Source organism: Topomyia yanbarensis, chromosome 2 (assembly GCF_030247195.1).
Source record: "Topomyia yanbarensis strain Yona2022 chromosome 2, ASM3024719v1, whole genome shotgun sequence".
NCBI lineage: Eukaryota > Metazoa > Arthropoda > Insecta > Diptera > Culicidae > Topomyia > Topomyia yanbarensis.
Genome location: NC_080671.1, coordinates 448,406,749 through 448,431,187, shown reverse-complemented (window position 1 = coordinate 448,431,187; position 24,439 = coordinate 448,406,749). Strand labels below are relative to the sequence as shown.

At 38.4% G+C, this 24,439-nt stretch overlaps 1 protein-coding gene across 1 annotated transcript; it reads left to right on the top strand.

Moving 5' to 3' along the window:
* Positions 1-1,240: 1,240 nt before the first annotated feature.
* On the top strand, positions 1,241-22,524 carry LOC131685743 (trypsin-1-like). Its single transcript, XM_058969656.1, has 3 exons — positions 1,241-1,379; positions 21,610-22,103; positions 22,163-22,524. Exons 1-3 carry the CDS (start codon positions 1,316-1,318, stop codon positions 22,448-22,450), a joined length of 846 nt encoding a protein of 281 aa, XP_058825639.1. The 5' UTR covers positions 1,241-1,315; the 3' UTR covers positions 22,451-22,524.
* The last annotated feature ends 1,915 nt before the right edge of the window (positions 22,525-24,439 follow it).

The following is a 24,439-nucleotide window of genomic DNA, read 5'->3' as shown; positions in this document are numbered from 1 at the left end:
TTTCCAAGCGGAACTGTTCCGCTTCTTCTCTTCATTCCCCCTTTTCGACCACGCTCGCTCGCATCACACTGCCGTTTACTGTTTCGCTTTGTTTTTTTTTTCTCGACCAACCAAGCTGCCACCACCTTCGATGACCGACCACAAAAAGGCCGCACCTGCGCGCATCTCACAAAACCCTCACCCAACCGCGGAAGAAGCGCGGGAACGGGCCTGCTGCAAGCAAGGTCGTCGTGGAATTTCGCTCCCATCGAGTTCTCCGTTCCTGTGAGGCACGGTGAAATTTTTGAAGAAAATGTAGAAAACTGAAACAGCATAATTACGCAACGGTTACTATGATTATTTTTTGCTGTACAACTGACACGTGTGAGGCTGGGTGTCCAAAATTTCGTACAAACCGTTCTCACGTTTGGATTTATTAATTTGTTCTGTTGTTGTTTCACAAAATAAGTTTTTTTTTTTTTTGATTGGCAACATTCGCGTTTGATGGATAATCCCCATCCAAGGTCACACACCGTCGTCTAGACCGCGGGGAGACAGACACCGTTCGTTCGTTCCTTATTTTTCTCGATATTTCGTAAATCGTCCCCGGGTAGCAGCAGATCATGGTTCGCAGGAGGTTCAAGTGTGGGGCAAACTACTACAGTCGGCTTCTTGCTACCGTAGAATTCAATCCAATCACCGCTAAGACGAGCGAACGCGTTCCGCAAGTCTGTCTGGTGCGGTTTTTCACCTCACGCCGCTACCAAACGACCATACGGGGCGGGAGCATTTTTACCGGTTGGCGATCCGGATTTTCACATCGCTGGACCCCCATCCCCCAGTTTGCAACTAGTCTAGTAGAGGTAGTGGTACTCGAGCCACTGATAGATGAACAATTTTCTTATGTTCTTTGCGATTTTCTTTTTCCTATGTTTGCCAACGGCCGCAGGCGGAAAACCATGGGAATGTTATTAGAGCCTAGTCGCGACAGGAGAGCGCACTAGTGAGAGTTGGGATGCACGTCTCCGAACGGGGGTCTGTCTGAACGGATTTGAAAACTGGGTTCCCGGTCAACGTGAGGCGCTGATTTAGTATCTAGATATGCAGTTTTGACAATCAATTAACCAGGCAGGTACCTGAACGGATTGTTGTGTGTGCTGTACTTGTTTTTGCATACGCACTCTGGCGGCTGGAATATCTGCAGCTGAAACTGCATAAATAGGACTCAACCCGGGTCTAACGGTGCAGTTCTGCCGGTACGCGGTTCAAGTCACTCGATAGTGAAAACTAGAAAGTCGGTGGAAAAAGTGCACGGCTGCGGTGAATATATTTTAAGATGGTATCGATTCTATGGACGCCTTCTCCATGGTGTTTGGTTTGCTGTGTATTGTTTTTGAACGGTAGGAGTTAAGTTGTCCTATGAACAACGGTTTCTTGAGTTGAATTATTTAAGGCTACGATTTGATTTGATAGTACAAATCAATTGAAGGACGATAAACTTGTAATTCAAATAAACCTAATTGCAATAACTATAATAATAAAAATAATAATAATAATAATTTGGCTCGATAATCTACTACAATCTAATTAACAAAATAAATAGTGCTGTTTAGGCGTCTTGATTGTTACAAATCAATTTTGCAAATCAGTAAAAATTGATTTGAATTAAGTTAAATGCTTTTATCGTATTAGAAGTTCCAAGTTTCGCTTTTAAGGTACTGCAGATTTGTGTGCTAGTTCGTTTTTAAATCGATATACATAAATGATAAGTTTGCGGAACTGATATATTGATGTTTAATGTTATATTACATCAAAGTAAAAATAAAAATTAACTGTGTGTAGGGAAATGGGAGCGGAGTAGGTTGCTAACTTACTCCATCGTATATTAACGAAATAAACATTTCAATATTAATTCTTCAAAAGGGCTAATGAGATTTTTGTAAACAAGCTTATTTCGCTCATTATTCCGCTACCGAGTTGAATTTCAGGAAAGATACACATGAATCAACATCTTTACCGTTGGTAGAATCAATTTCAAATGTTTTCAATGTTGAAATGATAACAAATTAAGAGAAATCAGCAAAACAAAAGTTTGTTTACAAATCTTATTAGCCCTATTCAAATGTTGATATGGATTTAAAGATTACTTTGGATTGGAGAGGACTATTTTCGACGCTTTTTTTTCTATCCATGGAGAATCATCGTGATCCAGACCGTGGATGTTCAATTGTTATTATTTTTATTATTGGTTTTTTATTGGAGATTCTATGACGGAGCTATATGACACATTGAGTTCGCTTCGGAACAATACACGAAATGTGATAGTGCTTGCCTTAAAGTAACAACAAAGGTCAATCAAGGTAGGCGACGCTTAAGTAAACTAAGCTCTTTTTGCGTGTCATCGATATTGGAGCTGAAAATATTCAACAGGTTTGCTTGAACTTGGAGGAGGAAAAAATTTCAAATCATGCCCTACTATGCTCAATTCGCAGTTGTTCGTTTGCATCATTCATTCATACAGCCGAGCTGCTTAATCATTTTTCATTCATTTTCAATTTCAAAAATTTTCAATGTTGACTAGATATTTTAAACAAACCTACTGTGAACATTCTTCTTACCGTTCATGTACGCACGAAAGCGTAAACCAAGTTAACATTTAACCTAAACTGGCCTCTACAGAGCAGATGACAACTTTGGTTGGTGAATGAAAAAGCATCAATTTGAAATGAAGAAGTACGTTTTAGTCATGAAAATCCCGCCAACTTGAAACTGAACGATTGAGGGAGGCTTTGAATTTGAATCATGGTTGGGGTGGATTGAACTGAAAGTTGGCATTTGAAAATGAAAATTCGCACCACTGATTAATGTAAACGTGTTATCGGCAAATGACTTCAATCATGTGATGGAGATACACATTGGTTAAGGATAAAATCAGTTGATTGAAAGAAAAACTGAAGTACATGGATGTACACTGTGGTTGAAATAGCAAGAAGACCTGCGGCGTTCTTTCCAATTTTCGCATTGATGTGAAGAAACAGATATCAGACATTTTGGTTCTAGCTTCCAGTGGGTGAGGCAATGCGAGTGTATGTAGCTGTAGCTGCAGATTAGTGAACGAATACTCCTTTAGGCGGATTTGTTTTTAAATTCTCGCTTGGGACTCCACTTCAAAACTGATCGTTTCCAGAAAGTCAATTCTGAAAGTTGTGTTCTATTTTTCACCTTAAATTTAGTTGTTTTTTTCCTATCCTCCTTTTTCATTCTAGCAGGATTTCCCAAAACTTGCCTTCAATTCATACTGGGCAATGCTATCAAACGCGAAAGGAAAGCCCCGGAATGCTCGGGAAAAATCTTCCATTTCGATGGTGCTGGGTCATTAGGCCGAAAGGCGTTAGGCCGATCTGGTCATTAGGTCAAATGGATCATTGGTCCGAATTAGTTAATAGACCAGCTATAATTATGTTCAGCAGAGAACCTGGAAGAGGCCATTGACTTTGGGGTCCGTAAAACGGTGGAACATGGATAATTTTTTTGAAAGATTTCCAAATACCTTATTTAAAATCAAGTAGATTTGTTATTAGGGACCATCCATAAATGACGTAGCATTTTTTGAGTGATTTTTAACACCCCCCTCCCCCATCGTAGCATTTCGTCACAAACCTCTAAATACCCCCCCCCCCCTGGTAATTACGTAGCTTGACGGTAACCCTGCCCCCCTTGCCACCGCAAATTTTTTTAAAAATTCTATTCTATTCCCCTTTAAAAAAGCTACGTAGCATGACATGACCCCCTACCCCCCCCCCCCTGTCGTCACACATCATCACAAAATACAAAACTCCCCCCTCCCCCATATAATGCTACGTCATTTATGGATGATCCCTTATTCTTTTTGCCTTTCTCATTTAAAGAAAGGCTATGCAATCACTGAAAAAATCGACTTTTCGACGCAGGTGTCATATACCATTCGATTCAGTTCGTCGAGATCGGCAAATGTCTGTGTGTATGTATGTATGTGTGTATGTGTGTGTGTATGTGTGTGTCATTTAAACTCACACAATTTTCTCAGAGATGGCTGAACCGATTCACACAAACTTAGTTTCAAATGAAAGGTAAAATGCTCCCATAAGCTGCTATTGAATTTTTAGTTGATCTGACGTCCAGTTCCGGAATTACGGGTTGATGAGTATGATCCCAGCAAATTCCCACATAAACTGATAACACCACGATGTCTAAATGACGTAATACATATTAAAATAAGTGCAACATTACTTGGATTCGCAGGTCTAGATCACTTATGACTAAGCTGACCAACTGTGGGCTAAGAAAAATCCGTACACATTTCATTTCAAAATTTAGAACACAGAGCTTGATTTCTAGGAGTGTTTAGTGTTTCTCTTGTTTACTATGTTTTACTACAGGCAATGGAATTTTTAACAATGATTTTAGGGGTTGGCATAGCGTAGTTGGTAAATCGATTGGTTCGATTCCCAATGCCGCACACAAGGTTACAGTTTTTTCAAAAGAGATACCTACCACGAAAAAAGAGGCAAATGACCCTAATGTTAAAACCTCTATAATCGAAATATTTTCAGGATTCAATGTAAGTGATGAAGCACAAAAATTATATGCCAGAGTTTCCTGTTGTAGTGTCCTGATCAGTTTCCTTCATGTACATTTGTTCTTTAATTTGAATTTATTACTTATGGAACCAAACTATATTTAGTTTACCATCTAAGTCTAGTTCGACCATTCCGAGACATCGTTTCGTTCTTCGCATTATGTTTTTAAAAAATCCAGAAAAAATACCTTCTTTTTAACATTCATCATGTTAAGTTCACGACGAACTGAAATTTCTTGCCATTCAGGAAGGTTCTTTGAAATTATATGGGTTTCTGTAGAAAATTAGATATTCCGATCGAAATGAACTTACGAAATTATAACAGACTGTTGCTCAGCACATTGGATAAAATAATTAGGTTTCGGTTACTGAGAACTCTGGCTTTTGATTTGAAGTTGCACACAGTTTTCACGGTTTTGCAGTTGCCGTTATTGCCTGAACAAGTGTCACAAAGTTGGCAACCATTTGGGGATCAGGCAACGGAATTGAATTAATTGTCAGAGATGAGTTTCCTTAACGACTGCTGTTACGTTTTATGATAGTGAGCCGTTTCATCATAGAATATGGAGGTAGGAATCTGTCATTGATAACTGCAAAGCATTATTTGTAAAATAATACTGTCGTGTTTTGTATTGTCGGATCAGGTAGGAAGGACGCAATCTTACCGTGTAATCACCATTGAAATAATCTAGGCATAATTAGTTTTTTCATGTATCCTTTGTAACGATTCCACTTTTCTGTACAGCGATATTTTTAAAGACCGTATCACAAGTTCGAGGTGCCGTATCGGGCAGTTGAATCTTGATTTTATCCATAAACACGAGGATATTGAATTTTATTATAGTGCTTCACGATCAACGACATGTTGTAGATTGTTCTACAAAATGATTTTGTTTGCCTGGCGCAATCTATCGAAAATTATCATTATTGAATGCCTGATATGATGGCATCTGATAGAGGTGACTTTCTCAAGGTTAGGCTATGAAACCTGTAACTAAATATTCCAAAAACTCGGGCTAATACGGAAAGACTCGAAGTCCGTTCTTTGACCAGAGTTCCACTTTTGTTTTTAATATTCACATATCTCGACACTAAACGATCACTTCGGCAAGAATTAAAATATTACAGCGATTGTTGTTCAAATTGGCACTTCCCGACAGATTTTACAATACAGTAATTCCTCCAAGATTCACCCAAAAATCTTTAAAATCGCGAACGATCATCCTCGATACAGTTGAAACATTAGACGTTTTAGCAGCATGGGTTCTGAGCATTTTGCACGCAAAGCAAAGCATTTTGATTCAAGCGCAACACTTTCAAAGGCCCTAAAAATTTTTGCAGGCATCGTTTAAAAAAAATGTGTTTCGAGATCTGTACTTTGCACAGCAAAACACTCCGAGAAAATATTGCAGGGAATATTATCTTCTTCGCAAAAAACAAATGCTGTATAAAAAGTTGTGAATTTATAAAATTATTATAAACTAAAACTACAAAAAAAAACTCATTTTTTAAAAAGTTTTATTTTTTGGTAACGAAAGTCTGAAGAGAATGAAAATATATTTAATGGGATTGCATCGCGGAGAAGTAATTGGTAAAAATGTTTTTCTTGCAACTGCTTTAAATATGTTCCTAAATTTCATACTAACTGGCAGACAAAAACATAATTTTATTACAGAATACGATTCTCATAGATATTTTAAATTTTGTTATCTTTCTTTCTATTTCGAGAGTTTTCCTACTGGAGCTGTAGAACTGAGTTCACAGAAGGGCTCCCTATCAAAATCACTCATCACTAGAGATGGTCGGGTTTCAATTTTTTCGAACCCAAACCCGACCCGAACCCGAGCGCATGAAAATTTAAAAACCCGAACCCGACCCGAGCCCGAAATTATAAAATTTGAAAAACCCGAACCCGACCCGAGCCCGAATATTTTAAAACTTAAAAACCCGAACCCGACCCGTACCCGAGAATGAAAATTTTGTAAAACCCGAACCCGACCCGACCCGAGAATTTTAAAATTTGAAAACCCGAACCCGACCCGAGCCCGAAAATTTAAAATCCGAAAGCCCGATCCGAATCCAACTTGCTAATACGGAGAATCAATCAAAGATTTCGAAGATTTTTAATTCTAGGCACCCGACCTGGACCCTTGACTCATCTAAGAATAGTAGAATCACTCGAATCTGAAGTAGCACCATACGCATTGAGTTATATCTGCATATGGAAAAACAAATCACTGTCGAGTAGAATCCGCATTTATATTTACTATTATTGAGCGTCAAATTTGTAACGTGCTGAGAAACTTGATAAATCGTTGATATCTTAACCGGAAATTAAGTTAAATCGGCGGCCAACTCATGGGGAAACAGAAAGCTTAATGATCACAGTTTTCAACAACCTTGCCCGTCGTAATTAACCAAAATTTCTGATTTTTTATCAGAAACCATTCCTGCAAGGCAGTTTCGTATAATTTATTACATGTATTAAATTAAGCTACGGCAATTGGCAATTCGTATTCGACAGTTTACATGACGTCACCCACGTTACTGGTCGGAACGGTCAAACCTGTATCGAAGGGTATCAATCATTTTTTGACGTGTTCTTGATGTCCTATCATTAGCGTTAGGACGATCTATGATTGGGTATCTAAGTTATTTTATTCTTCAGATTATACGGTAAGCGCACCAATAGAGATGCTTCGTCATCTCCAATGGAGCTCTCGGAACGACTACAAACTTTTAACAGAACACACAAAATTTTTGCGATCGTTTCGTTAAGTTCGTGGAAATACATGTATTTTCAGAAAGGAATCCGGATCATGCAACAGCTCAGCCCGGGAACAATCTGACAGAAAGTGCTTGTATCATATATGTACCACTGATTTGATAATGATGTTATTATCCATATGAGTGTCGTGAACAAACGAAACCTGGCGGAAGTGAAGCTAGGTTTAGGTTTGATGGAACAAAGACAGTCTCTAGAAAATAAATTTGGCCTAAACTATCTGCTTTTAAAAAAAATAATGTGCCCTTTTTAAATTTGAGCCGCCATAATGACACCAAAGTACCACCAAATTTATGAGTCCAAATCCTTATTTTTCCGTTACAGTTTATTTTAATTGCAAGGAAACCAATTTGATTATTAAACTTCCGTGAAGGCAGCTACAACCTATTTGTTTCATTTGACCAATTTAACAGTGCTTGCTTAAAGTTTGTTTGGGGTACAAATGTACCCCACAAAACCGTTAGCGTTAGTGTTTTGTCATGTGTACATAATTCAAAAAAAAATTATATGTTTTTTTTAAAAGCAAAATACCGATACATAGTAAGCGAGAAACTTGTGTAAAATTGTATAAGTTCCAACTCTGCTGAATAATAGTATCTGTTATTTGGTATAACAAAGCACTACAGCAAAGTAATTAGAAAATGAGTTTGGATCGGTATCGTAATTTTTGCTTTTGCGGATGAAAGAGTCAAAACACATTCGTGAATATGATTTGTATATACTATGCAAGACGCATCATTCGATTCGTTATCTTCTGCAGCCCAGGCTCTGGAACATACTTACTCTACATACACGTACAATGCAACGGCTCTACCTATTCCTTCGACGCCTTCCTGTTTCATTTCTGTTACTGCATATTGCTGTATTTTTAACGTTTGTGTTGGCGTTTGGTTTTCAAAAAAGCATCGGAATAAATATACTTTTCGACCGGTTTTTGAAAAAAAAATTGTTCAAAAGGAAATTTAATAAGCTTTACAACGTCGTATAAATGGTCAAAATCGATTTGAAACTACTGGAGTTATAGCAATATGAAGAAACAAGGGAATTTTTGTTCTATACAAAATGAAATATTACATACTTAAATAGTCAAAACACGAATATTTTTAAACAGGTTACTTTACGAATGATTATAGAATAAAACTATGCAATTTAATTATAAATTTAATAAAAATTAGACATACTAGAGCGATTTTAGTTCTGGGGTACGAATGTACCCCACAAAACCGTTTTCGTAGAGAAAAAGTCGCCGCGGCCTAAGTATCGGTTTTAAAGTACCTGTCGCAATTTATATTCCATTATAGAAAGTTGAACCGATATTTTCCGATAAATTCCAGTTGACTTGGTTTATTACTAATTATCATGAAAAATAATACGCAAAGAGATTTTAGATGTGAAACACGTATTGTTGAATGATCTTTTATGAATGTTCGTTTAAAAAATTAAATAATTGAGGCAGTTTGTGAATCTGAAGAGACGGAATTTTATGCAAGAATGAAAAAATACAATATTTGAGCACCAGAAAATATGACGAATTCTAGTGATTCAGAGGTCCTAACATTTAGTACGGTTATACGTGTCATCCATTCGTATTACGAAGTATAATTAACTACTACAAAAAAGACTGCGTTTAATGTATAGACGCAATCAGTGTCATGAAATGGATGGGTTGTTTTGTTCAAAACCCGAACCCGACCCGACCCCGATAATTTCTAATTTGAAAAACCTGAACCCGACCCGAGCCCGAAAGTCCAAGATTTCATAAACCCGGACCCGACCCGAACCCGAGAATTTCAAATTTGAAAACCCGGAACCCGATCCGAACCCGAGAAGCTTAAATTTACAGAGCCCGAACCCGACCCGAAACCCGTCGGGTTCGGGTCGGGTCCGGGTTTCGGGTCCAAAAACCCGAACCCGACCATCTCTACTCATCACTGCTTCAGTCCAATTGCAGCAGGCCGTGATTCTGATTGTGATATCGACTGTACGGTTCAGTTGTGCAGTGGAATGAACTTGACGATCGCGTTGGAATGAGCGTTTATTTGTGTGCGCTTGAGACCGCGTTAATCGGATTAGAAGTGCTGTAGGGGTTACTAAATCATTGGGGTCGTTTTCGTGTTTATGAAATCTTGGGCGTAGTTGTACATGGATGATCGCGATTGTATCTTTGTGTACCCTCGCGAAGGGCTCGAGCGTTTGGATGTTATTGTGTTCGATTGCGTGGGCGTTTGTTTGTCGCGTAGATGTTTGTGTGCCGCGTGTGCTAGCGTGTCACTTCGCATGCTTAAATTCGATTTTAAAAACGGGTGTCATATTTGCGTGTGTTCTTGGATGATCGCACGGACCGTTAATGTAATACTTAATTTTCAGTTTATTGTTCAGATGCTAGAAGAGAGTGAGTTCTCTATCACTATCAACTCTATCACTAGAGTTCCCGGTCATGTCGCCATGGAACGTATTGTCTAGTAGATATTAGCGTCATTTTTCTGATTAGTCCAGCTGAGGGCATGGACCTAGGCGGCTAGGGCCGAGAGGAAGAATTTCCGGACATAACCAATTCATTAACCCCCGAACACAAGCGTATGTAGGCTCATTCTTCAGACCGCGTTTGTAAATTTATAAGTGCTAGAACGTTCACTTAGTCACCGGAGTGTTATCCTGTTTGTAAGATCGTAAGCGTAGGTATGCGTGGATGATCGCGAAGGGCTCAAGCGTTTGTATGTGAACGTGTTTGTCCCGTGTGCTAGCGTGTATGTAACTTCTCGTATATAAATTCGGTTTTATAACCGTGTGGCTAGACGCATGTTTGCGTGTATTTTTGAACGATCGCGCGCGGATTCTGATTCTGATACTTAATTTGCAATGTATGGTTCATATCCTAGAAGAGAGTGAGTTCTCCCATATTACTAGAGTTTCCGGTTATGGCCAAAGAGGCATCCACGTAATATCAAATCACCCCAATAACTGAAATAGAAGTAACAAATCTCATCACAACAACATACAGCAGTAAATATGGACGGTTTTTGATACAAACGATGATATATAACACAATTCCTATTATGCCGCTATTCTATTATGTATCGTTGAGGTTTCTATTTTTGGGTTGTAACCGGGTTTTTTTCCAAATCATTTTAACCCGGCCGAAACGTGTTTTTTCGATTGATCGACTATAGAATGTTTGTTTAGCGCTTTTTTAAGAATTTTGTATTTAGATTTGAGCGACCGAAAATTAAAGTCGCAAGGATAGAACATGCTTTGTAAAACCCACTTCAACTATCTTAAAATGTTAAAATCGAATATAAACATCAAGCATAAAAATCGGACAGAGATCCTTCAGCATGAGAATCACTTAGAAAATTCTCACTCGAAAAAATTTGCAACCTCCAGCATAATTGGCTTGTGGCTAAATTCGTATAACGTTACATTCAAGATTGAAAGTCGGATGAAGAAGATTCCTTTGTAAGAACCCAATATATTTATTACGGATTTTATACCGGTTTTTTAATCGACTGTTACATGGAAGAGCTTCTTTTAGCTTCCGATTTTAACATTCTAATATATTTAAAGCAGTTACCCTAATAAAAATCAGAATAATCATGTGATGTGTGCTTGTTACTCATTTTAGTTGTTTCACTTTTATCGAAGTTAGATAATTTTGCTCCCAAAATTTACTAAATACCTTCCCAAAATTTACTAAAAATTTACTCAAAATTTACTAAACACTTCATTCGGTGAAAAGTAAAAATGAGTAATATGCACAAAAACATCGCACCGCAATCAGAACTCTCACAAATTGCAATTCGAATTCTTTCGGCCGGTGGTTGATTCGCAGCAAGAAACGCAATCGACTTAGCTCAGCTTGTGTTGGAAAGCTATTTAAATACAAATTTTTGTAAATAAATAATGGATCAGCGATCAGACAATGATTATATCGATAAAGACTTATCAAAATTTTCATATTCAAACCAATCTTAATGACAATAATGCTCATAAATGAAAAAATACATTAATTTTCAATTATTAAAACATCAAAAACTCAAAAAACCTAAACTTCCCACGAAAAAAACCGTTTTAACCGGGAAAGAAACCTTGGGTTTTTTTCCCGAAAATTATAAAAACCCGATTTGGTACATCACTGTACGCCATAATTTTATAAACGCACAACATTATACTACGTTCACACTACGAGTTAAAGCGTGTTTTAACGCTATCTATGACATCTATGACATGTTTCTTGTTGCTAATTATAATAACGTATTTTAACTCTGTAGTGTGAACATAGTATTAAAGTCAAAAAAGCGCTTCTTTGCAACAGAAGAAATTGCTTACGGAATATAAAAGTGAGTGTACACGCATTTTGCACTTGTACTTATCATGTTCCTTGTATGTATCAAGCTACCCAATCAGTTTATCTGGCTGAAAATCAAACGTAAATATAAAGACTCTATTGTACTTAACAGTCTCGTTTCTGTATCTAATGTTCTTCGAGTGTGATTAAATTTTTGGTTCAACCTTTCAAATGAAATTAAAGGAAAACGTGTTAATCTATGTAAATGGAAAATTTTAGAGAGTTCTAGAATCCACTGCATATTTTAATTGTATTATATCTCAGAACTACAGAATACAATCGAACTGCAGTGGTAATAATTTGGTTCCGAAAAAGATTAAAAATATAAATTGTATAATTCGGATCATATTGAGATACCTTCATAGGAGGCAAATTGAGTTGAACCAAATGTGTACATCGAGCACTATATTTTTCATAGCGGAAATTAATCGGGTAAATTGCGTTTCGACTTAGATAGAACGACTTGGCGGCTATTAGACACTGATTTTCAAAATACCACCCAACTTGGGAGAATGACTTAAACAACTAGTCGAGGCGGATAGCGAGACACATAAAAGTTAAATTTTTTCTTTTATGTTAGAAAAAATCGCAAAGTTTGCTTAGTTCCACAGCTTATGAGAAAATTTACAAAAATCAAGTTTTTAGCACTCTTCTTGTTCACCGGTTTCCATTTGCTAACAAAAATTGCATTTCTGGAACCTGGGAAACTAGTTTGCAACATTATTTAGTCTGTTTCCATTTGTGGAAGATTTTTTGTTGTCCCGGGAGTACTTCCACTTCCACTGAAGTTGGAAATTCCGTACAAATTCCGGACAAATCCGTACAAGTATTTTTCCGGACACACGACCAAAAATCCGTACTGTCCGCCCAAATTCCGTACGGTTGGTCAGCTTAATGACCAATCAAAGTAGCTTTGACCTCATTGGACACCTATGACAATTCTTGATGCCCCCGGGGAACTCGCCAAGTTCCTAAGCTAATACCACGCATATTTCCCAGCGAATTCTCTACCGATTTTCACAAACTTGATTTCAAATGAAAGATACAGTAATTCCCTCGACTGCTGCTGAATTTCATTCGGTTCTGACTCTTGGTTCAACAGGCACAGGTTGGTTAGTAAGGTCACATAGGAATTTCCCATATAAACAGTTACAATCGTAATACCTCATAGACTAAAAATCTATTGAAATGGTCACGAAATTACTTCGAATCGCAGGTCTAGATCACTGATTGCCAGTCAAATATTCTTTAAATATATTGTCCACTATCGACAATTCCGAAAGTTCCGGATTCCGGGCATATTCCACAATTAAAGTCACATCGATTCTTAGGTGATGGCTGAACCGATTTTCTTAAACCAAGTCACAAATGGAGGATATAATATGCAGTTGGATGTAGCATCCCACTTCATCACCCTCACCCCTGGACCTGCATCATATCTACATTCTCTTCATCCACCCCGTATACCGAAATAAGAGGCTCTATTCTCAAGCCACTAAACGTCGTTGACTAAACCCTACCCCCTATACTTCCAAACCCATTCCCCCAACATTTCAAAATCTGATCGCATGAATATGACACTGAACTCAGGCTGATAAAGTCATAAAATATTATACTTTTTTATTTAAAGTAATTCGGCGTCAACTTTCGTGGTAGTAGTGGGATACGTGCTACGTATAATAAGAATGTAATAGACATTTTCACAATTATATTGAACAATCCCAGCTAATTAACAAGGGACTGGAAGGTGTGAAATATTTTTCAATATTAAGAGCTCTAGTACTCAAGGAAGAGCAAGGAGTTGAGGGAAGAAAGTTTGAAAAAGCTATAAGGTTACGAGAATTAAACTCCCCCTTTGAGTCGCGAAAGTCGGTGCGCCAAAGAAGGAATCGATCCCCTAGAACCACTCAGCGAACTTGGATTTCCTCAGGGATACACTTTATTCAAAGGAAAATTCAAACTTAAATTTCTAATCTACTTCCTTTAATTTTTCCAATTCACTTTCTTATAACTACTATATACAATTCTTAGACCTACTATTTACACTATTTACACTCTTCTTCTTGCGATCACCACCAATCTTACCAATTTCGCAGACTCCAAACTGGTCCAGATCCAAAACCTCCCGTCCTTTTGATGAAACACAATCAATTTTTTTTAAACAAAAAACGATGTTCACTTTCGCGCCTTACAAATTTAAATTCAAATTCAGAGCTATTGTGACCTTTGCCACCCTTTTGTTAGCTCTTCTATACCAAAAAACAAACTTTACTCTCTATCGATTTTTTTTTCAAATAGGCGGCGAAACAATAATTTCCCTCTTTTATATTAACGCTCTTCTATACAATTTCCAAGACGGAAACCCTTCCAGAGATGCAGTCAGGTTCAACCGTCATTTTTATCTTTTTTTGAGAACAGACGAGCTTGTCTGCGCGTTATCATCGTTATCATCATTATCATCTGCTTCATCGACGGGCGAGTAATAACGCTCGATGTATGGTTGTCTCATCTAGCTTCGTATCTGCTATCCTGCTGTCATGTTTGTTCGGGTGAATTGGTGGTGATCGTCGATGGTGATCGCATGCATTTTATTTTCAGGTAAGTATTTACATTTCCCTTTCCTTTCTATCTTTCCGGATAATTCCTAATCTAAATCTAAGTCTAAATCCCTCCTTTAAATAATCCCTGTTCCAAATTCTTATAAATCTACTAAAACACTAATCTTTATGTTTCATGCTATTTTTTAGGCAAAGATGGTTCTGCGGCCTGCGAAAAAAACGAAGCGGTAGCCTTCAAAGCGTAGAATAGGTTCCAATGAGCAAGCTTAGAGTTTCCCGGCGATTTAACCTTTTGTCTTCTGCAACGCAGGGGTAAGGATATTTTGGCATTAAGTGCGAATCACTTGAGTCTGCGGCATGCCTAAGTTGACCAATTCTAATGAAAAAAAAATCCGGACACCTTTCAGTAAGGAAGCGAATCGTTCACCACACTCATGTAGCTGGTTCGCATAGTGTACGGTTTTTTTAGACGGAGTTGGTCAGCTTAGGCATGTCCATATAAGCGAAAAGTCACTTAATGACTTATGCTGCCAGAACTGGGAAACTCTAAGCTTGTTAATATGACCATATTCCACACTTTTCTTAGGGCCGTCGAGAACCGCGTCGGGCCCCAAAGCTGGTATTACTGACGGACCCTTCTAAACCCACTCATTTAAATCTTGATTAGAGGAATTGTATACATTCAACTGTTCAAATCAAACTTCGTTGGAACTATTGCTGTTTCTGTTGATCGGTGTCTTATTATATCGCTTCTATAGAAATGAATGAATTCCAGAAACAAAAACTTGTGACTGTGGAATATTAACATAGCAGTGATCGATTTCAAAGACTTTTCTACACGTCCAACCTTTAGCGATGTTGTGCATCTGTTGATTCTGATAGGTAAAGTGTGTCCACTGACGTACTCATAAAGTCGTGTAATGGGAAAATGACAACACAGTTAGTAGTTACAAATAACCGTAGACACGACAACGAACAAATACATGATTTCCATCTGTATCGAAGATAGCGCAATAGAAGTTCAACTACATGACTTGTTGAACATAATAAAGTTCGTCTACTTGGAGAAATTTCTTTTCAGAAAATAAGTACCGGTGTTGGAGATGAGTTAATACCTCTTGAGCCATGGAAAACTTATAAGTTTATCGTCTGTATTGGTCTCTGGTTGTCTCATATTGCCACATCTACAGATAGCGTGCCAGACAGGTGAATTTCGACAGCTTCTTATTCCGTGGTATCCGAATCAGCTAAAATGGCCATGGTTACGAATTTTTCAATGTTTGGGTACATGCTTGCGGTCTGTTAAAAGTGTACACAATGGTTAAAAATGTTATCAGAGGGATACGGATCTAACTCGTGTATTCGTACGTCGATTGTGTCATCGCCTTTATATATAAAGAGGTACTGATTTCATGTTACCACATTAAGCGATATATTTCGTTTTGCAAAAAAACATTTCTTCTTCATTGATAGTCTGAAACATAATCAGTACGCTATGTCTAACATCGTGAAATTATAGGGTGTAAACTTTGACCATCCTTAGCTTCATTTGTACATTTGTTACTACTCGAACAGATGATTTTGAGGGGCACCTCGAAAAGTAAATAATATAATTTCTACTTTTAATCGTGAATTTTATGCAGGTTTTTTGTGGAAAAACAATATGACGTGTATACTGTAGAAGTTGATTTTGATACGCTGTGAGAATATATAGTATTGCAAAACGCAGTAATAAAAAAACAGACGCAAATAAAACAACTGCAAGTACAGCGGGCAACCGAATGCGGGTGCTGGTCGCTGAATTGAGCTGAATTGATTTCTCAACTTCGCACGTAACAATTGGGTCCTTATAGTATCTCAAGCATCTTTGACAAAGCCCAAAATTACTATTCCATCTCACACAATGCATTTTAGGGGAAAAGTTACTTTAACGTGCGATAAAAATACAAAAATACAAAGATTATCCATTTCAATTAACTGTTAATTAAGATCCGCCTACCTTCTCATTTCGCCCTGAGTTGAAGCTAAAAATCGTTCCGCTATAGACACACGTAGAAACTAGCCCTACTGCAGACGAATTGTTTTTGTATTAAATTTTGGAAATGTCTTGCAAGACCAATTACTCGAGAAGTAAAACAATTGCCAGAAGTGCAGATAGTGACCAATCTGGCAGAAGCTACACCCTGCAAATGTACCATAGCAATATTAACCAAACACTGTCATTCGTTTCGCGGAACAACATCCAGCACACCAATGAATGCGGCAACGTTAACTACAGCATCCCTGTATATATAGACAACGACCCTAGAGAGGTGCGCGTACACGATTTCTCTCCGCGCGCTCCTGCCATGGTGATTACAAAATTTATGACAAGATACGAAGAAGTGGATTTCATAGCTTCGAGTGTTCCCCAGCACTTTTATTACATTGGTGATAGTTAATTTGATCACTTTAAACGCTTTCTTGAACGCCATGAAGAGTAATCGACAAAAGCACACGCTCACACACACCCATAATGTGTGGACTGTTTAGGTTTTTAAAATGCATGATCAATAGAGAAGCGTCAAGTTTAAAACGACCAAATTTTGATGGTAACACCCGTTTAGTCTGTCATGCTTCTTCCACCTTTCGATGTATTGATACTAGTCTGTCTCCAGCAAAGTCCATCTCCACGAGCTAAACGAAGTCGTGTGTTCTTTATTTATTTACAACAGGTGTATAATAAAACAAACTTATTTATTGTGTGTCCATCGGCTCCTTCCTTGATTTCTAGACATGATTTCAAACCCTTTCTCATTATTTTGCATGAATTAATAATTAAAATAAACCTCCGCGCAAAAATTTGAAAATCAATTTTTATTTGCCGATTTTGCTTTAAAATAAAATGAAAGTGACCAATAAAATATATACTCGAATTGGGTTTGTCAGCTAGAGATCATCAAACGTGCCGCTACGAAGTAATTGGTATTGCGTTGTAAGTTGTATTAATTATACAACTTTTAACGTGTATATACATTTTTCGACATATTTTCATGTATGTTGATTAGACTTCCCTCCATTTTATTTAGTTATCATTCATTTCAATTCGATTTCACCATAAACCTTTGATCGCTTTCAAATCTTTCATAAGTTATGGAAGCTTATCCGTTGTCCAGCAGGCAATATCGTTTGCCTGCTTTGAATTAGCCAACACGACCCTGACCCTATCTGAGCGGACCTTTCTTATTTCGGTCACAGCCGAGAACCGTTCCGTCAGGTCTTTTTAAATCTGTAATAGATTCAGCGATTTTGTTTTGGGCCGAAAGAAGACCACAAAGGGACCGGTCGAGACCTCTGGATATTGTTTGGGTCAGGGGAGAGCCTTGGGAGTCGATTCAACCTCCATTTGGCCGTCCGGGGAAGGAGCCATCGACACCGTCGACGCACGGGGTTAGCACCCGCGCAGACGGGAATAAACCGTAAATGTGTCAAAAGAGGTAGATTTTACTTATCTGTAAATTTGATTCCCACGACGCACCAGTCCAGCTTATATAGCTGGCTATTATTCAATCCTCACTATGCGAACAAAAGGCTGAGGAATGCGGCCTAACAGTTAACACACGCACAAAAGAAGAAAAAAGTCCAAAACCTCGAGAGGTAGAGAATGTGCAAGATAACCTTGAACGGGGATTAGAACGATTCTTTATCTAACACTGACGGACTGGAAAAACACTTGCTTCTCGATAGACCGCTCGTAAACGAATGAATGATGAATAATATTTGTTTGACAGTTGAAATGATTTAATTGTTGTCTTGTATCTAATTAGAATCGATGATCACTGAAATTTGCCTAAATTCAAGTTCAATTATTGTTAACAAGCCCGTGCACCATGTTATCAATACTTTGTATACGCGTATTTTACAAACAATTTGACATTATGAATAGTAAATATTTTCCTTGCTTTAAAACATTTCGCGATATCATAATTATTTGACTAAATTAGGTGTTAACCCATTGTAGAGAAGAAATAACTGAATCTGTGTTAATGTAGGTCCTCTTACCGTCAGCTGCGATTGATGCTGCATGCAATCGTTTCCAGTCCAGTATCTACGTTGGTTGAACTATGGACTCCTCAAAACAACCAGGTCCGTGGTGCAGTAAATCCGCAAAATTAAAGCTCGAATCCGTGACAACGCCATCAATCTCGACTTTGTTTGTGGGAACGTAAATGCGGTAAAATGCCCACATCTAACAATATAGTTTGCCTGCTTTAGACTGGTTTCCACCACAGTTGACTTAAGAGCAAATCTTTGATATTTTTGTCACGGCCGAATAGCGTTGTGTCAGAACTCTCGTAATTGCAAACAGATTTAAAATTATTTTGTCTTTGACTTGGAAGAAAATCAAGAAGAGCCCCATTGAGGAGCATAGAAATTATTTCAACCGAGAAGTTGAGTTTATTTCAATATCCATTTGACGTTGAGGGGAACGCCATGTGGCATATGGCAAGTGCCGTCATGACTTTCCGATTATGTTCCAAACATTACTCCCCATCTTTTTGCATATGCAAATGAAACAGAGATACTTTTATGATCTGTTACTGATAAAAGTTTTCACATATTCTTTGGGCTAGTTCCTAAGAAATACGGTAGCATCCAGCCATTCATCAAGAGAACATGTCCACATGTTAGCTTTACTATCCCAGGATTCGTCTTTCAATAATAAGGCCTGTAATTTATGCCTTTTAATTCGTATTCGATAAGTTTTCACTTTGCCCCTGGATCTAGGCCTGCACATGATGAATTTTCTTGAAAAACCCAGCTGATGGTAAAATGAATGTCGAACAAGATTCGTCATCATAGACTCCGATTTCCTGGTCAAAATCGTATACATTGAACTCGGTTGGATCGTATCCTTTCTTCTTTCGTCTCAAAGATAACTCGCTAATATTCCAAAGATTTCGATAGAATTCGCTCAGATATATGCAACTATGGCTGATATCTAGAAAGTTCACCTAGATAAAGTCAAAACTGTGATACCCTGTCAAAAGCAAGAGCATTATGCTACTGGCGACAAACCTGTTATGAAGGACTACATATCACAAAGTTCAGATGGGTGGTGTGGTCACCGGTTCGAGTTTATCATGGGTGGATTTACTAAACGAAGATTTTTAATGACAATAGCACTGGACTGAACAAAATTGTGTGTCTCCTCAGACCCTTATCGGGTGACGTTATTTATTGGCGGAACTGCTTTGCCTGGTTACGTCTTCCTCGACAAGATTCATCTGCCTGTTCGACTATGGTGGCAATAACCTTAGGGTTTTTTGGCTATTTTTACAGGTTAGAACAATTTCCAACCTTATGTGCGGGAGTTGGCAATCAAACCCTGGTGAGCTGCGGCCATCGGCTTGCCAACTACGCCTCGCCCGCCACATTGAACAAGTTGTTTGAAATAGCATTTTCGAAAACTTTGCCGAAGGCATTAAAACTCGAACTAAATTGGTTTATGGAATAAATACATTGTTATTACTTCTAGGAGGACTACCAGCCTAAATTAATTTTCTTAGAAGAGGTGCTGCTTTACGCTCATGATAATTTGACAACTATGGGACCTCGGGATCAGTTACAAGATCCAGTTCCCATAATTTTTCAAAAGTGCTCATGATGCCTAAAAAACGTTAGGTTCTCAATGTAGTAATCAGAGAGTAGGTACACTTCCTGAATTATTATTGTACAATATTTAATTAAATTTGCCAACATCAAGTATTTTCGTTAAACCAATTAATTTTGGTTTGGGGGGGAGGCGTTAACAATTTGTAAAAAGACTAAGTGAATAAATGATGGCCTGTTCAAGTTCAGCTCTGGTTGCTTTTGTTCTAATGACGCTGAGATCATGTAATGTTCGTATTGCTCGCAATATTTATTTATTTCGATTTTAGAGGTTTTACCCTGGAGTAATTTGCTCTTTTCGGGTTTCAGTTCCCAACCGGGGGCAGCGACATTATACTGTTTGTATGGTGGATAAGCAACAAAGCGTAGGTAGAATTTATTACTTACTGTAATGATACCTATACTAGTTTTTGGTTCTATGCTGGGTGTGATGAGAAGATTGCCTTATTCTATATTTTAAAAACTAAACATTAGGGCAATCCCCATCGAATTATCCATCGTAATAATAACTATAAATCAGAAATTTAAAGCAGGCATTTGGTTAATAGCGGATCTGCCGTTTCTGGGAAACATGATTGAGATTAGGGTACGTTCATACAAACGCATACACACTTTTGTGATCTTAGGCAAATAAGAGATGTTGAGGATTTATTATAGGGGAGCCTGGGGTTAGTTGGCTGTTGGGGTAAGTTAGCGGAGTCCCTCTTTCGCCGTTGCTATTAGATATAAGGCCGGGCCCGCGATCTAGGTACTGGGATAAGCTGAGTCTTGCAATTTTCCCTACTCCAGAAATAGCTTGCGAATTATTGTTCCGATCCAATACATCTGATAAACGCTCTTCTCGCTGGAAAACGTGATATTTTTTATTATTTTCGTGGAAACAAACAAAAAATATTCACTATATCGTAAATAAGGTTATGATTTGGGGTACCCAGATTATTCAGCCACGATGATGATGATGATACTGGCAGTCATTTGTATCTTGTTCGTAATATTCCCATTTTTACTATAGTTGCAATATCTCATTATTGGGCGTTCGTCGAACAAACGTACAACGTATTGATTCAACTTAGGATGACTTAATCTTATTGGGCTTAAAGACTATTGCGAAAATAAGAGCTATTGGTATATAACGAACAGTACAATGTCGGCTGCCATTGTGGTGTGAAAAATATTGGATTATTATCATTCGATGATGATTGATATACGTAGTTAACGATATAACTTATTTTAATAAACTTGGTGGTTCGATAGACAACGGAAGTTATTTCGAGCTTGGTATACTGGTCCAATCCAACCAGTTCTTGTTGCATAGAATTCATTCATTTTTATTGCTACTTCAAAACTATACAAAATGATGAGATTGGGTACCAGGTACTGCTTCCATTGAAACAAAAGTTAATTTTCGAAAGATGTCTGTACTGTTGAAGCAGTTGCTATTTTGACTACAGTTGTTAACGCAAGTTTGTTAAAATCATAATTTGCTAACGTAGAATGTTTGTCGGAGTAAAAACGACGTATTGGATTGTCAAAGATCTAACTTCTCTTACAAGCCAATAATGTAAACGATTATAACATACTACGAATAAAACAAAAGCTCTGTATAGCATCGCTTTGGAAAGTTTGTAAATGCTAGCAAGTGTTAACATTTGTATCCCATTTATAATTCTAGCCCACGCCGAGCCGGACCAAACTACACCCGGTGGTGACAAAATCGTGGGCGGTGTGGTAGCCAAACGGCACGAGTTCCCTTTTCAAATATCACTTCAGTGGAATCTCGGTCCGAACATAACCCGCTCACCGATCCACTTCTGCGGTGGGTCCCTGCTCAACCGGAACTGGGTCGTTACGGCTGCTCACTGTCGTGTGCGCTACACGAGACGTGGCTGGATCGAAGTTGTGGCCGGGGAACACGATACCACCCGGGATGAAGGCGATGAACAGAGAAGACGCGTGGTTAAGTTCAATGTCCACCGGCGGTTCTGCGGCGGAGTTTGCCCGTTCGATATCGGACTGATTCAGGTTGATAAGCCATTTGAGATGAACGAGAATGTTAGCTCGATTGCCCTGCCGAAGCAGTATCAGCAGTTCTCCGGTGATTGCATTGCGTCCGGGTGGGGATCTACGTCCACCACGGAGCGGCCGATGTATCCGGAAAAGCTGCGGGTAACATTATTTAAATGTAATAAAATCAATTAGTAAAATATTATTTTAATTATTCACAGAAAGCAGTACTACCGATAGTGGACTTCAAGACGTGCTACACATTCTGGTTCCAGGACGGTACGCCGGATGTTCTTTCCAACATCTGTGCCGGGCCAGAGGATGGATCGCGCAGTGTTTGCTCGGGAGACTCTGGCGGTCCGTTGACTCAGTTGGACGAAAAACGGAACAAGACGGTTCTGGTGGGAGTGGCGTCCTGGGGAGCGATCCCGTGTGGAATGGAACAGAAACCGGCTGTTTTTACAACTGTGGCGAACTATGTCGACTGGATAAAGGAGAATATGAGATAGAGTTTAGACTGGTGGAGTGAAAGAGCACAACGCAATACATTATTTGTCATTTTTTTTAAATTGTGTTTTGAATAAATGAGGCGTGTCAAGAGCGCTGTTTACTTTAATTACCGCATTAAAGTTATCTGGAATGATAAGCTACACAGAAATGATAAGTTGGTTTTTCCCAACTCTCAAAATGCGATCCGTCAGGGCATAATGAATTTCATGAACCCGTATCAACCTGGCGATTATCATGAAAAAGAACTAGACGAATTCATATGGTCCCCAGCAGTCCGGTTCGGAGTCATGGATCAGTTTTTGAATCCATAGCATCGCAAAATACCCAAATCGAATGAAATATGCCATAATTTTAGTTATGTTGCCCTGTTACGGCGTAAAAAAATCCAGAATCCCTTCCTCATACTCCCGCTAAAAAAATCATTAATTTTATTCACCCAAAAGTTATACTTCGTGATGTGTCGCCTTGGTAAAGAATTTCATGGATCTGAAAAAACCATCCGGATCATTTTAAATAGCTCATTCTTTCTCTACATTTCCCATCACTCCTACTCCTGAAATTGTGTTAGGTAGGATATTGAACATTCGCTTCACCTTCATCTTGCCCATGTCTGGATGTACACAGTAAGGTAATGAACTGTTCGCAGATATCAAACGTAGTATGTTCAAGTGCCTGCCAGGAAAATAGCCGGACAGACAGATGGACCCCATACAAGAGATTGTAGTTTGACAAAGCCTAGCCAGCAAATGTTATCCGATAAGAGTTTTATACGGGGTATGTTTTCTTTCCATTCCTACCATTACTACTGAGTGCAACCACTTACAATTAATTTTTTACCGACTGAAGTAAGAGGTTTCTAAAACTGCCTGTCCCGTACTCCAACAGATTCTCGCACGTCAAACTCTCATCGTTTACGACACCTTGGATTTCGACTTCCTGAGCGGTTATATAGGTTGGTAGTGATATGAAATAAGGGCTTTATCCATCAGTATCTGGCTCTGGTTGTTTATCACTTTTGTCGATAGTCACTGGGAAAATTTGTAAAGAGCCTTAGAACCCTTTCAACTCTACTGCGTGTTTGCTCATTGTAGTCCAGAGAAAGTTTAAGTGCTGCTAACTTATTTGAATCCCATTCAAAAGTTGATCCTGAAAGGAAAGCAACTAGTGATGTGTTGTTGGTAGTTTGTTGTAAATAGACAGTATTACCGATCATGGATATCTGTCATGTATGCGCTAATTCCCTCAGCCCTGAAAAGTCTGTTGTCTGCAGTGGTATATGTCATCACAGCTTTCACCATAACTGTGTTGGAATCAATAAATCCCATTTATCTGCATGGTCAGCAAGAGTCGGGCTACTCGGGTTCTGCAAAAACTGTCGTCTTACCTTTGAACCAGCAGTCTATGATAGACAAACGTTGATCATGAAAGCATTACGTGAACTCCTGATTAGAATGGATTCTATGGATCCACGCCTCGGTAATTACGGTGAAAACCTCAGAAAAATAAACAAAACTATATTCAGTTCTCGTCAGCACAAGAAATCATCAAACCCAATACATGATTCAACATTCCACAACACAATAGACCAGCTTACTATCGATGATTCTACTGAAGACTTGAACCGCTCCAGATCGTGCAATGAAACGTCATTTTTCGAAATATTGGATGAGATTAACAGCACAGTAGCAAAATCTGTCGATAAATTTAACGTGAATACAAACAAACGTGTTCAGATCCTGGATAGTGTGAAAACAAACAATGCATTCAATAATAATGTACCATCTACATCGGCTACCACTAATAGATCATTCACAAACATCGCTGTTCCTCCCCAGACTTCTGTGGCACCCGTTCATGCACTCGTTGGAGATGCTTCTGAAGACTCCGCAGTATTCTACGTAACAGCGTTTGCTCCCGATCAATCAGAAAAAGATGTGAAGCTACATGTTTGTGAAATTTCAAAACGGTGAAAGTGGTGAAACTTATAC

Bases quoted from the DNA above. Each gene is read 5' to 3' on its own strand.
- LOC131685743 (XM_058969656.1), top strand. From the start codon at position 1,316: ATGGTATCGATTCTATGGACGCCTTCTCCATGGTGTTTGGTTTGCTGT. The intron at 1,380-21,609 runs GTAGGAGTTAAG...TTATAATTCTAG, and splicing joins CTGTGTATTGTTTTTGAACG to CCCACGCCGAGCCGGACCAA. The intron at 22,104-22,162 runs GTAACATTATTT...AATTATTCACAG, and splicing joins TGTATCCGGAAAAGCTGCGG to AAAGCAGTACTACCGATAGT.